Source organism: Zootoca vivipara, chromosome 1 (assembly GCF_965207765.1).
Source record: "Zootoca vivipara chromosome 1, rZooViv2.hap1.1, whole genome shotgun sequence".
In the NCBI taxonomy this organism is placed as follows: Eukaryota; Metazoa; Chordata; class Lepidosauria; order Squamata; family Lacertidae; genus Zootoca; species Zootoca vivipara.
Genome location: NC_142582.1, coordinates 125,135,002 through 125,148,637, shown reverse-complemented (window position 1 = coordinate 125,148,637; position 13,636 = coordinate 125,135,002). Strand labels below are relative to the sequence as shown.

The 13,636-nt window shown below is 48.3% G+C and overlaps 1 protein-coding gene across 2 annotated transcripts; it reads left to right on the top strand.

Moving 5' to 3' along the window:
• The first annotated feature begins 1,513 nt into the window (after positions 1 to 1,513).
• On the top strand, positions 1,514 to 11,433 carry AKAP5 (A-kinase anchoring protein 5). Of its 2 annotated transcripts, none has more exons than XM_088673809.1 (2): positions 1,514 to 2,169; positions 6,835 to 11,433. In XM_088673809.1, exon 2 carries the CDS (start codon positions 7,614 to 7,616, stop codon positions 9,066 to 9,068), a length of 1,455 nt encoding a protein of 484 aa, XP_088529935.1. In that variant the 5' UTR covers positions 1,514 to 2,169; positions 6,835 to 7,613; the 3' UTR covers positions 9,069 to 11,433. The 2 variants fall into 2 exon arrangements, with proteins under 2 accessions (XP_088529935.1, XP_088529937.1); XM_088673811.1 differs by having other exon boundaries at positions 2,025 to 2,174; positions 6,835 to 11,427.
• Positions 11,434 to 13,636: the final 2,203 nt, after the last annotated feature.

Genomic DNA, 13,636 nt, shown 5'->3' with positions numbered 1-13,636 from the left:
CCCGGACTGTCTGTGGGCCGGATTTAGAAGGCGAATGGCCCAGATCCAGCCCCTGGGCCTTAGTTTGCCTACCCATGCTATAAAACAATATTAACCTTTATTGAGATCCAGCAGGGCTTCTTATGTTGCTGGCATCCTCTGTCTCGAGAGACAATGGAGTGCGCCTCGGGGGGGTGGTCAAACTGCTGTGTTAGGTGCACCAAAGTAACTTCCCTGAGGTACAAGCCTGGGCAGTGTGTATTTATGGAGTCCTGGGCTGCCCTAAGGACAAGGCCCGCCTCTCGGTGCCCCTAATGTGGTCCAAAGGAAAGCAGAGCAGTACGTTTGGCACCTGCGTGGCTGTAGGAGTTGCAGGAAGGAGACGTAAAAGGTGCCATCCATCCACCTTAGGGACTCCATTCTGGATTTATAGAGGGTTTACTTTAATGGTTAGCCTTTTCTTCTCTCCAATATGTCCCCCAAGGCAGCGGAGGTTTAGGATCAGAGTCTTCCTTCTCCTAGATGGGCTACCTTCCCAGGTTGACGAGCCCCGTGTGCCTCTTGTTCGTAAACAACCCATCAGAATCCCCCAAAGCTTGTGTAGGTCACAATCTCCCATTAGCCCCTGGTCACCAGGGTTTCCTGGCTGGAGCAGATGGGAGTTGGAGTCCCACCACACCTGCAGGGTTACAGGCTCTGCATCCTTGACCGAATGGATGTTCTTAACCAGCCTCCCCCAGTCTGATGTTGTCCAGATGTTGGGGACAACATCAGCCCCAGCCAGCATGCCCAGTAGACAAGGATTCTGGTGGCTGTTGGGAGTCTGCAAAATCAGGAGGGCACCACTGCGGGTGTAGAAAAACAAAAAGAGCCTGGAGGTGAAGAATAACAGGACAGGTGCACATACTTGTCTCAAACAGATACAGTGGGCAGTCATGGGATAGAGCACTGGCTGCCAATTAGTTTCAGGGTCAAGTTCAAAGCGCTGGTTTTGACTTGTACTTACACAGCTCAGGACCTCAATATCTTAAGGAACACGAACACCTCTCTCTCCATATGAACCAATCTGAACAATGAGTTTGTAATCTCTACATCCCCACCTCCTTGAGAGGTTTGGAGGGTGGCAGCATGAGACAGGGCCTTTTCTGTGGTGGCTCCCCAGCTATGGAACACTCTCCCTAGAGAGGTGAAAACATTCCTCTTTCAACCAGGCCTTTGTTCACTGAATAATCTATGGCCTGTTAAATGTGGGAGAGACTGTTTTTATGATTACATGATTATTATGTTGTGTTTTTAAATTATTATTATGCTGAGTAGATTACGTTCTTAATGTTGTACACCACCCTGGGACCTTTGGATAAAGGATGGCATATGAATTGAATAAATATTATTGTAACCTGCACTATAAAGGCTGGTTCACACATTCATGTTTGCCAGTTGATGGAAATAAGGTAACTTGTAGATGCGAATGGAGCCATCATTGCTCTGACACAAGGGAGGCAGTGCTCATGCTACCTTGAACCATCACAAACACCCCCATTCAAATGCCCACGAGGGAAGGGAAAGGAGCTATCTTTGCGTGAAGGTGTCAGGTTCAATCCTTGGAAGAGAGTTTTTGTTTTTTACAAAGGATCCGGTATGAGACGATGGGAAAGACTCTCCGCCCAGACCCTGGAGAGCCATATGGGGGCTTCAAACGGACACACAGCGCTTCCCTCCAGCGGCCTCAGAGAAAACAACCGACGCGCGTGCGAACGTGTGAACCCGCGCCCTTGCTGCAATATGCATGCGAGAAGCGCGCGTTTGCACCACATGCGTTATGGGAAACATTTCCATCTTTCCGCGCGGCAGCCAGCGACACCTGCATGCTTCCAGGGCACGTAGGTCTGGATCGTCCCCTATACGCTAGTTTCTTGGCGGGGGAGCCGATCCGGTGTCTGTTAATCCGAATTAAGGACCGGGGGGCACTTTTCCTCCTGCATCTGCTGCCACCCGATCGGCCAGGGCCCTCCCTGGGCGGGGAGCTGCGCTGTGGCGCGCCGAGGGGGCGCCCGAAGGACGGCTCCCCGCCTCCTCTCCCCTCCCCGCGGTCGTCCAGTGGGCGGATCTCGGCGGCTCCGCGGCAGGAGAGGAGAGCGCGAGCGGCAGGCAGGCGGGACGGCAGCGCGGGCGAGGCGGCCGGAGCGCAAGGTGAGGTGAGGCTCGCGGGGCAAGCGGTTGCACATTGCCAAGCCGGGAGCGAGGATGCAGATCCGGAACCAGGCGAGCCCTCTCTGCTTCTTGCACTGGGGCAGCAAACGCAGAGTCCAGCGGGCAGCAGCTCCAGCAAATGCCCGGGGATGCATCGCGCACGGCGGCCCAGGAGTGCAAAGCGCCCGGGAGAGAGAGGGGGCGGGACGGGCGAGCAGCCGCAGGCAGCACCCCACTCGCTTCCACCGGTGCAACGAGGGGGAGCGCGCGGCGTGCAGAGCCGCGGAGGCGTGCAGCAGCGTCGTGCACACTGGGGGCTTGGCGGTGGGGGTGTGCGCGCCGGGCTCCTTCTTGCAAGCGGGAGGCTTTTGCTGCTGCCCAGCGCTGCTGCACAAGGGCAGCGCGCCCTGCTTGCTCTGCAAAGAGAGGCGCCCCTCGAAGCTGCAAGGAGGGCCCGCTCCCAGGCTCTGCAGCCGGGATGAGGATCGCCTGAGCGCCAGCAACAACGAGGTGCAGGTAGCTGCAGGGTTCCGAGGGGAAGCGGTTACCCAAATGATAGGGAGGGGGGAGGGGGGAAGTGATTAAAAAAAGAGAGAGCGGTGCATAGCCCGCGACTGGACCTCCTTCTTGGTCCGCGTAAGCCGCTTGTTAGAGATTTCGACAATTAAGCGGCATACAAATTTTTTTAAAAAGGGAGATAATGAGCAAGTCCTCACGCGGCCCTTGGGGCAAAGCGAAGGGCTCCTTCTCAGCCTCAGTGGCTTGTCTGTCGAATGGCAGCCTTGGGGATCTCTTGCAAGGTGGTTTGGAAAGGTCTCGCTGGTTCCCCGAGTCATTGCTGGCAGCTTCAATCCTTTGTCTGAAGAACAGGTGGAATTGTAGACTGGCACACTTTCTGTGAATCGAGAGTCAGCAATTCTGACTGCAGGTACCTTTACGATGTATCTTTAAAAAACAAAAGGGGGGGGGAATCCCACTTAATGGATTCCTCCAAAAGTGCTTGGTTTGCAGTACAGAACCTACCTTGTAGGGGCTTGTCGCTCTTGCGAGCGGCATCATATTTTTGCAAATCGAATTTGCATGTTAGGTACATTAGAAATGCACAAGGCAGCTTGTGTTTTGCAGGGTTTGGCTAATTGATTTAAAAGGTTATCCGGCTGTGTCAATTTTTTAAAATATGTATAATACATCCATACTCTGGCACCTGGTAGGTAGCAGCTTAGAATGCCTCCCCCTTTTTTTCTTGAATAGAGGAAAGAATGCTTTCAGTAGAACTTGATGTGACAGGTGGAAACCTTTTTTTAATCCTGGCCTTTAACACCTGTGACAGGTGTTTCCACCCTATTCCTGTGACTGTAATTGTTTTAACTGTTTTCAATACCCCTTTTAAAAAAAAATTCCAAACTTTTGTTCATTCATTTGCAAATAGTCACCAACCTAATCGGTTAATAGGGGTAGGAGGATTGACTAACAATCCTGGGGTTCTGATTGCAGAAATATATACGATAATGGCTGTCACTTGCACTTTCTCATTGCAAGGACTGCTAAAAATGTTCTTTGCGCTATATGGCTTCATTCTGTGGTCTGGTTTTCTCCTCTGCCACTGGCTGCTTTTTTTTTTTTTTTTTTTTTTTTGCAGCTGGCTCCATGTACCGAGTTCTGATCAAGATATGCAAAGAACTTCTCCTGTAGTTGTGTAGAATGGGTGGAGGTACTTACCACTGGGGGCCTTTTATGACCCAGCTGCAGTGTCAGACAGGACCTGGAAGACCAGGGTTCAAATCTCCCATTCAGCCACGAATCTCACCTTTTTGGGTCTAGTTCACACATGCATTTACATCGCTGGATTTCTCTGCGCCCGGTGGCTGTGTGAACTGGCTCCCATTGCGAGTGGCGGGGACATACTGCAGCAGAATGGTGCAGAAGTTCCACCAGTGGTCTTAGAACTTGGTTTGTCCCATTGCACATGCTGGTCACCGGTGGAAGCTGTCGGCAAGGACTGCTAATGTGTAGGCATGAAGCTTCCATCTCTCTCTCTTTTCTTTGCAAACTTTCTCGCGTTTCTGATCTTAACAAGTTCAAGTCCAATGGCGTTGAGAGCTGCTTTCACAGCTCGGCCAGCTCGTTCCAGAACACAGGTGCCTTCTTCTGGGAACGGTCTTGAACTTCGCCATCCTAACAAAGTTGCTGCTGCTTGCTCAAATACTATCTGCCCATGTGGAGTGGCGCCATTAAAATAGAGCGGGTGGAATTCAACGTTGCACTGTTCCACTTGCCAGGTGGAACAATTTTGCCCCCTCCCTACCTTGTGTGCTGTCCTAGGCATTCTCACCCACCACCAAAAGAGTGAATTTCACAGGGGGGGGACCCTAGTTTTGAGAGCAGAAGTCCTTTAACAGGGATCCTGCCGATGCAGCTGGTTAGGTGAATCCTGCCCAGTATAAGCAATGGTGCCTCTTTAGAGCTAGACATGGTGGTTAGAATACCAGACTTGGTCTGGAGAGAGAGAGAGAGAGGCAGGTTCAAATCCCCACTAAGCCAGGACTGGGTGACCTTGAGCCAGTCACCAGCCTACCTCAAAGGTTTGTTGTAAAGGAAAGCGGGGGATGGGAATACAGGGAGTAATAATATTTAGGTTTATACAGCACATCATTTCCAAACGGATTTGGGTTTTTACAGAAAGGAAATCATGGACGGATGAACTTCTGTTGCAGCAAATCTTCATAGAATCATAGTGTCGTAGAGATGAAAGCAGGGTAGATAAAAATCAATGATATTTTTATTTATTTAAATCAGATTCTTTTGATTTAAATCAGTTTTTTTAAAAAATAAAATGCTTTTGGGGGAAATATCTTTCTGAAGATTTACTTCCAACTATAATTCTATGATGTAAAAAGTTTTTTTTTTAAGAGTGACCTTTCCTCTTGCAACGTGCTTGCCAATTTTTTTAAAATAAATGAAAAGGGGGGGATGGAGTGAGCACCCGGGAATTATTATTATTTAATTCTACCCACCACTGAACCCAATGGTGTTTCCATTTCATGTATACATGCAGAACGCGGGAATCTAACCCTCCGCATAAGTGGGGAGAGGCCTGTACTGTTGCTATCACGAATAATTTGTAAGAGCGCAGTAATCTCAACGAAATGCTCTTAGAGTAATCGGATGTTCGGGATGAGCCTGAGGCTTTGCTGCGAATCTTGGTTCTCAGCAGAAAACTCTCTCCCTCCCTCCCTCCTTCCTCCCACCCACTTTTTGAAGCATTGCAATGGCATTTGCGGTTGAAGGGCTTCGCCCGTAGGTAGCGCCCGCAAAATGCTGAAGACATGTGCTTGCCGATTTATGCTGCAGTTGCTATGGAAAGGGAAGGCAGGGCTATAAATAAGCATCCCTCGTGCAGCGCAGATCGCGTTTTTGAAGCAGAAAGCGCTGGGTGCTAGCAAGAAAGCGCCTATATGATGTTTGTGTCGCAAACGGGGCTTGGGTTCCCACAAAGTAGACATCCATTCCTGTCCACGGCACCAGGGCATATTTTTGCAGACCCTGAGCTTTCTTCAGGGGTTTGTTGGTGGTGGGTGAGCACACTCAACTCGTTCTCTCTGCTGCTGCTTTCCTGGCCGGGCTCTGCAGGTCAGTTCTCTGCACCCGGCAGCCTTCTCTGCTTGCTTCAGCTTCCCCTGTGTGCTCTAGAACCCTGGAAAAAACAGGGTTCTGAAAGGCACTGGGAGTTTGCATGAGTGGCGCAGGCAGCTGACCTCTATCTGAGGTCCAGCTCTGAGGGTCTTCTGGCGGTTCCCTCACTGCAAGAACTGAGGTTACAGGGAACCAGGCAGAGGGCCTTCTCGGTGGTGGCACCCGCCCTGTAGAACACCCTCCCATCAGATGTCAAGGAAATAAACAACTATCTGACTTTTAGAAGACACCTGAAGGCAGCCCTGTATAGGAGAATTTCTCATGTTTGATGCTTTATTTTGTTTTTATATCTGTTGGAAGCTGGAGTTGGGGTTCGATGCAATTCTCTACAAGATAAGTCATCTGAACTAGGCAGGTGTTCGACTGATCATCACTCACAGTCAGTCCACCATTTGAAAAATTAAGATCCCAGAGCCGCCTTGCCCCCAAATGGCAACTAGACCTTTGGCGACTGTAACTTTGCTTTAAGGAGCCTTTTAGCGCCTTGCTTATACAGTCGTACCTTGGCTTTCGAACAGCTTAGTTCTCAAACGTTTTGGCTCCCGGACGTCACAAACCAAAGAAGTAACTGTTCTGGTTTGCAAACTATTTTGGAAGCCGGACATCCGACAGGGCTTCCGCGGCTTCTGATTTCTGCGCTGTGGTTTCCGAACGTTTTGGAAATCGGACGGACTTCCAGAACGGTTTCCGTTCGACTTCCAAGGTACGACTGCATATCTGAGTTTCTAACACTCCTCCCCTCCACTGTGTTTTCTGTTTACGGCTACATTCAATAGGGATGTAAACTTGGGGCCCCTACAGTCAGACCCAATACCTGCCTACAAAAGGTGGTTAAATATAAAAAAATACATGAAATGAAGCACTTCTACCTCCCCTCCCTGCAAAGCAATCTGATTTTTTTGGAGCATTAATTTATGTGCAATATTACTTTCCCCCATTTTTCTCTCTTCCCCTGCCCCCCCCCCCTTGCAGGTGCCCACAAAGCAATCCCATCAATGAGGAAAGCTGTTGCATTTTATAACCCAAGGGATGCTCATTGGAAAATGGACCGAAAGGCAATAAGAAGCAGGCTTGGAAGGACATGGGGGTGCCTCTTCCTGAACCAGTTTATGAAGATGCCCTTCTTTGTAGTCGCTTGCACGCAAAACCCCTGATTGGGAAAAGACACATATATTTGCAAGTGGATGTTGTCTCCTGGGGCTGTCGTTAATGGAGCAGGGCCAGTCTCTGATTATCCAAAATCTATTTTAAAACTATTAAAGCGCCAAGCTTCTGATGAAAGAGTACCGCACCGAGAGATGATTAAAATTGATGTTCGGAGGCGCTGGATAGAAAGTTCTTCAGTAAGAAACACGGAGGGGGGTTAAAAACATCCTGCTGTCAAAAAAGGAAAAATCTCACTCTTTAAAAAACAAAAAAACACTAAGAGAAAGAGAAACCTGCTTTCAGGTACCAATCAAAAGATGCTTTTGTAAAAAATAAAAATAGATAGGTCATCTTGAGGTCGTGAGAAGACATCTCAAGGGATGGTTTGTTGAGTTTGATAACAGCATATCAGCGCTGCAGATACAAAGGAGTTCAACATTCTTCTGCAGAGAACTGTGGTTCTAAGGATTTTGTCAGTACTGTACACTTCCCAAACTACAGTTCCCAGTATTCAGAACTGATATAAAACTGATAGGTTTGTGGCATGGATCTGCCATAAGGATGTCTTTCCTCTGAAGCGATAGCTAAGGGACAGGGATTTAAGAATGGAGGATGCAACGAAAGAAATTCAGACAGAGAGTATGCAAGAACCGGAAGCCCCGCATGCGGAAAAGCCCTTCCTTCTGCACGAGAGCCCGGCCCAAAAGGCCTCTGCAATTTGCTTTAAGAAAAGGAAGAAGTCCTACGCAACGGAGAAAGACGAGGATCGTGAATCTGATTCACTTGCCCGAAAGGCTACAAACCAGCTCTCCAACTCTAGGCAAGGTCAAATGGAGGTTTCAGATCCATCGTGGACGGCAGGAGGGCCCTGGTTGTCGTTCAAGCGGCTTGTGACACTGAGAAGGAGGTCCAAATCCGCTTGGAAGAAAGAAGCGCAGTCTGGCTCCCGTGTGCAGCTGGAAACAAATGTGGAAAACTCTAGCGCCAAGGAGCGCACCAGCTCCAACCATAAAATTCCCTGCCTAAGGTTCTGTAGAAGCAAGAAGTCCTGCCAGGCTGAAATAACAGAGGAGGGGGATCACGGCGAGAAGGCCAGTGAAGGGGCGAGCATTCTGGATAACAAAAGGAACGGTGAACCAGAGTCTGTGTCTGTGGAAGGTCCTCTGAACACTGACCCATCCCCCAGGGGTGCCCTTGAAAACCAGGGCGACAATGGGGTTGTGAACAACTCTGAAGGGGTGGCTCCAGCCAGGAGAGAGGACGCTTTTTCAGAGATGAGTCCCGGCCCCGATCGATACACAGACTTTACGGCTCAGTCAGAAATCATCCACTCCGAAACGGTCCTCGAAACAGAAGAGGAGAAGCAACTCTTCCAGCTGCATCACGGAAGCCTCTATGGGGAACCTGAAGAAGTGAGAAACGAGAAGTTTGATTTTGAGGGAGAGGCGGGCTCCCTCCTTGCCCAGGACCTGCCAGAAAGCCAACCCAGCGTCTCGGAAGGAGGAGACTCGAAGAACTCGCCTGCCAAAGAGTCTGGGTTGGAACAATCTGGGGAGGACATCGTGGCGGAGGCCGACGGTGCCAAGGAAGGCAACTCGGTTGAAGTGATGCTACATTGCAGTCCGCCGGCCTCTGAAGACGAGGCTTCAAGGGAGCCAAAGGGTCCCAGCCAGGAAGCGGAATCCGACGATAACAAGCTTGCGATGCCTGGGGCGGGCATCGTGATAATGATCACAGAAGCAGAGGCCTTCCAGGAGGAAGAGGAAGAGGAAGCCAGCTATAGCTGTGAAACGTTTTCCTTTCCGCAAGCCAGCAAACAGAAAGCGAAGAAGAAAACCAGTAAAGGCCTCGATTCCAGGTCGGGGAGGGAAGGCAAGACGTGCTCGCAGGCCCAGCCGCCTTTGGGTGCCAGTGACCAAGAGCACTGGGCTTCAGAACAATACGAGGTGCTTCTGATTGAAACGGCCGCGTCGCTCGTGAAGGCGGCCATACAGTCGTCCATCGAGCAGCTTGTGAATGAGATGGCTCTGGAGCAAAATAAACAAAACAGTTTTCTATGATAGGGTCACAGGAGCTCCCTGGTGATCTTTGGCCATCAGGCTTCCACAAGTACTGTAGCAGATTCTGAGCACCGAGTAAAAGGTGCAAGGGATCTGCTATTTAAGTGGCTTGGCTGAATTTTCTGCATCAGGTGCCTGTCCTAGCCTTACAGGTTAATCCAGTATTAATGCCATAGGAAGGGTGAAGAAAGTCCTACAATATTTGAACTCGGCATGAAAGGCATCGGATGAAAGCCCGAGATAAATTGCAGTACCCGCTGCAATTAGCTTAATTTTGCATGTTGGTGAGACGGATGTATCATGTACATAAAAACAGGATTTTGGGAAGGGTGGGCCCTTTGCTGCATGGTGATGTGTCAATGGCTTGTTCTGCGTGGTAGAGCTAGGAAAGCAAGAAGCCACCTCTTCTTTCCCTTGCCCATTTATTTCCCTTACTTAGAACCAAGTTGTTCGATTCCCATTATTGCCAAATGCTTGAAGAAGCCCTACGTTAATCAAATTTAACACCCGCCAAATTGCTTTTGGTTAAGTTGCTGTTAGAGGCAAGTTGCTGAACCGGGATTTAATTACAGAACAGTGAATGAAGGATACACACGTTGAAATTGGCAAGCGAGCCATTTTTATCGGAGGTCTTGCAGAGGCCTCAAGAGCCATATTAGCAAAACTTCAGTGTTCATTTAGAAAAGTGTAACTTTCTAGAGCCTTTCGGCACTGTTTTTGCTCAAAATAAATGTTTCATTTTCAGAGACTTGGAGCCCCCTTGATCTTCCAAAGGGAAACCAAAAAGCAACAAATCTCATTGAGTACAGATTAAAACTATCGTCAAATATCAGGTGGTGTAAGGGATCGAAAATAAGACTCCTAATGCCGTTATGCAAATCTGTGACGCGGTCAGTTCTTGGAGTACAATATGCAATTCTGGTTGCCGTACCTGAACCAAGGATATTGTAGAGTTGCAGAAGAGGGCAACCAAAACGATAATGGAGGTGTAGTACGTTTCCTATGCAGAAAGGCTGCAACACTTGAGCCTTAAATATATATAAAGGTAAAGGGGCCCCTGACCATCAGGTCCAGTCATGTCCGACTCTGGGGTTGCGGCGCTCAGCTCACTCTATGGGCCAAGGGAGACGGAATTTGTCCGCAGACAGCTTCCAGGTCATGTGGCCAGCATGACAAAGCTGCTTCTGGAGAACCAGAGCAGCACACGGAAACGCCATTTACCTTCCCGCTGGAGCGGTACCTATTTATCTACTTGCACTTTGACGTGCTTTCGAACTGATATATATATATCTTTTTTAAAATTCAAAGAAATTGAAATTAAAATTAAAATTCAAAAAATAATTAAACTGTTCCTTCTAAGGCTTGGTTTCCAGACCCTTGATTATTTTGGTCGCCCTCCTCTGCGCATGTTCCAGCTCGTCAATATCCTTAAACTGTGGCATGCAGAACTAAACACAACTGGAATGCTAAAAAGATTTGCTGGAGTGAGTGTTTCTGAGGAGATCCAGCAAGCTAGGGCACTGCTTTGGCGCTTAACCATTTTCAAATGCAAGGGCTCTATCTACTCCTTAGTTTTCCGTAGGTCCACATAGGTTACCCTTGCACAAGTGCAAGAATGAATCATGCCTACCCATTTATTTCAGAAAAGAACCTGATCCGTGTGGGAGGCACATTTGCAACCCGCAGCGCTGCATCTGCGCACAGACGTGACACGATTCGGTGCTTATGCTCAAAGTGCGATTTAGTGCTTCGGTGCATGCGCGAGCACCGAAACCTGGAAGTAACCCTTTCCGGTACTTCTGGGTTTGGCGCATTTCTAACCCGAAAACGCGCAACCTGCAGCAATCGCAACCTGAGGTATGACTGTTTATCCCTCAAGCCATTTGAATTTCAGGAAGCCGGTAGAAAGTCTCCAGAAGAGTGGTTTTTTCTGGGAGTTCACCAGAGATCCAGGATGGAGAATGTTTTCAAGCTGAGGGCCACCGTCTCCACATAGGAAGGGGCCACATGTGGAGGTGGGCGGGGCCAAAGACAAAAGTGGGTGGAGGAATAATGTGACACTTAACCTTTGCTGGCTACATTCCAACCATGCAAATATCAAGAAGTTTCTACACCTGCAGATATAGGTGACCAATAGGCACTTGAGGCAAAAGATTCTGGTAGAGGTTGTTACCTGGGGATAGGACCTAAGGGTCCTAAGGGCCAGAGAGTGGCCTGCGGGGGCCACATTTAGCTGCGACAGATGTTCCTGGGGCTGCCATCAAGATAAGAGTGTCATTCATTCAGTATTGCTGGAGTTGTCACAAAGCAGTACCTGCCCATAACATTTGCGGTAATTAATAAAGGCTCTGGGATTGTTTTCTGGAAATGCGTGTTAAATCTGATGTCAACACGGGTGAACTTGGGAGTTTGCAGCTGGTCAGACCTACACAGTGTCGGTCCATAGGCATTTTGCACTGTCTCCAGATGTTAACCAAACCTCCTGCATGCATAGCAGTGGGCAATGCAGGAGACAAAGGAGTGACCCTGAGCCTTCTTGGTGTCGATTCTAGTCACCCCCTTCCCAAAATTGGGAGGGAAAAAAATGAAAACTGCTGCAGAGAATTGGGCAGTTCATACACTTCACACACATATTTTAAAACACACACAATTCTTGATTGGCACGTAATTATAGGCAAAAAGGATAGTGGAAGCTGTTCAAAGGAGGACCTGAAGTCAATCTCATTTTGCCAGCACCCAAACAGTGATGCTGTTTAATTCAGGTCCAGTGTACATGTTTATAAAAATCGCATGGTACAGCCCTATTAAGCTGGGACCGTACCACTTGAGAATGGAGGTAAATTTTTGGTTGGGGTATTACACACTTGATTGCTCCAGTTTGAGCCTAGGCTACTCCCTGGTGTTCTACTTTTCTAGGTACATGGAATACGGTTCTGGTTTTTGCTTCAAGTGAGAGTCCTAGAAGTGCAGAGTTGGGAGGGACCCTGAGGATCATCTAGTCCAACCCCCTGCAATGCAGGAATATGCAGCTGCCCCATATGAGGATTGAACCGGCACTCTTGGCATTTTCATCACCAGGCTCTAACCAGCTGAGCTATCCAGTCCTGCAATCCCGAATCTGCATTCTGAAATGACAGCCTTGGAGGTTAGGGATACTGCATAAAGGCTAGCAACAGCCCCTTCTCCCCCAAGATAATCCATTCGTGTCCCCATTGCAGTACAGTGGAACCTCGGTTTATGCACACCTCGGTTTATGAATTTTCAGTTTATGAACGCCGCGGACCCATCTGGAACAGATTAATTCACTTTCCATTACTTTTAATGGGAAAGTTCGCTTCAGTTTATGAACGCTTCAGTTTATGAACAGACTTCCGGAACCAATTACACCCATGTTTCAGTTTATGAACGCTTCAGTTTAAGTACTTCATGGACCCGTCTGGAACGGATTAATCCACTTTCCATTACTTTCAATGGAAAAGTTCGCTTCAGTTTATGAACGGTTACTCCGCGGACCATCTGGAACGGATTAATCCACTTTCCATTACTTTCAATGGGAAAGTTCGCTTCAGTTTATGAACGCTTCAGTTTATGAACAGACTTCCGAAACCAATTGTGTTCATAAACCGAGGTACCACTGTACCTTACAAAACTTCCCTTCCTTTAAAGAGGTTTGGTCTTCGGTGCGATCCTGTGCATGTCAACTCAAGTTTTATGACCAGGGTTTGCTCTTGGGTAAGATAGGGTGGCAGATCCACACACTCGGCCCCTTTCTGCTGCTGGCGATGAACAATTTATATTTGAGATAAATTGATGTATTTCACATACCACACGGCGTGCATCGACCTCCCCCCTTTTTCCCTTACAGCTTTTGTCCCGTACAAAGGTGACAAAATATGCAGGAGAGAAGAAGCTCACAGGTGCGCACACAAAATAATACAAAAGAAAAGGAGCTAAACAATGAAACAAGCTATTCCTTGCCTTTCCACTTTCATTGTGCTAACACAAAAGAGAACTGCAGAAAGAAAAAACGAGGCACCATTGAAAGAAGCCTGGAGAAACTGCAGAGAATGATGGAAATCAGACATAAGGAAACATTTGCTTTCAGAGAATAAGCTGCTTGAAACCAATATAGACACCTTGCCTCCTGTCCTTAGCAGGTGATATTATTGTTGTCTAGGGATCCTGTACAGCTGGGCTCCATCACAGGAAACCTTCCTTTCAGTTATATGTATGCAGGAGAATCGGCTAATCTAAAACAATCCGTTTGGGTTAATTTTGTGTGGGTCAATGGCTTCTCGTTTCGTTCAATTTGCTTTGGTTTTGATTACTTTAGGACACTCCCTTGCTATTTTTTGGCGGTGCTATTTTTGAGTTTCACAATACGCCTCTTTGGGTGCTCTTTTTTCCGGTCATGAACATCCCTACAAATAAATTGCAAGGTAAAGGTAAAGGGACCCCTCACCTTAGGTCCATTTGTGACCGACTCTGGGGTTGCGGCGCTCATCTCACATTATTGGCCGAGGGAGCCGGCGTATAGCTTCCAGGTCATGTGGCCAGTATGACAAAGC

What these genes read in the sequence shown, in the direction of transcription:
- AKAP5 (XM_088673809.1), top strand. Translation starts at nt 7,614, where the DNA reads ATGGAGGATGCAACGAAAGAAATTCAGACAGAGAGTATGCAAGAACCG.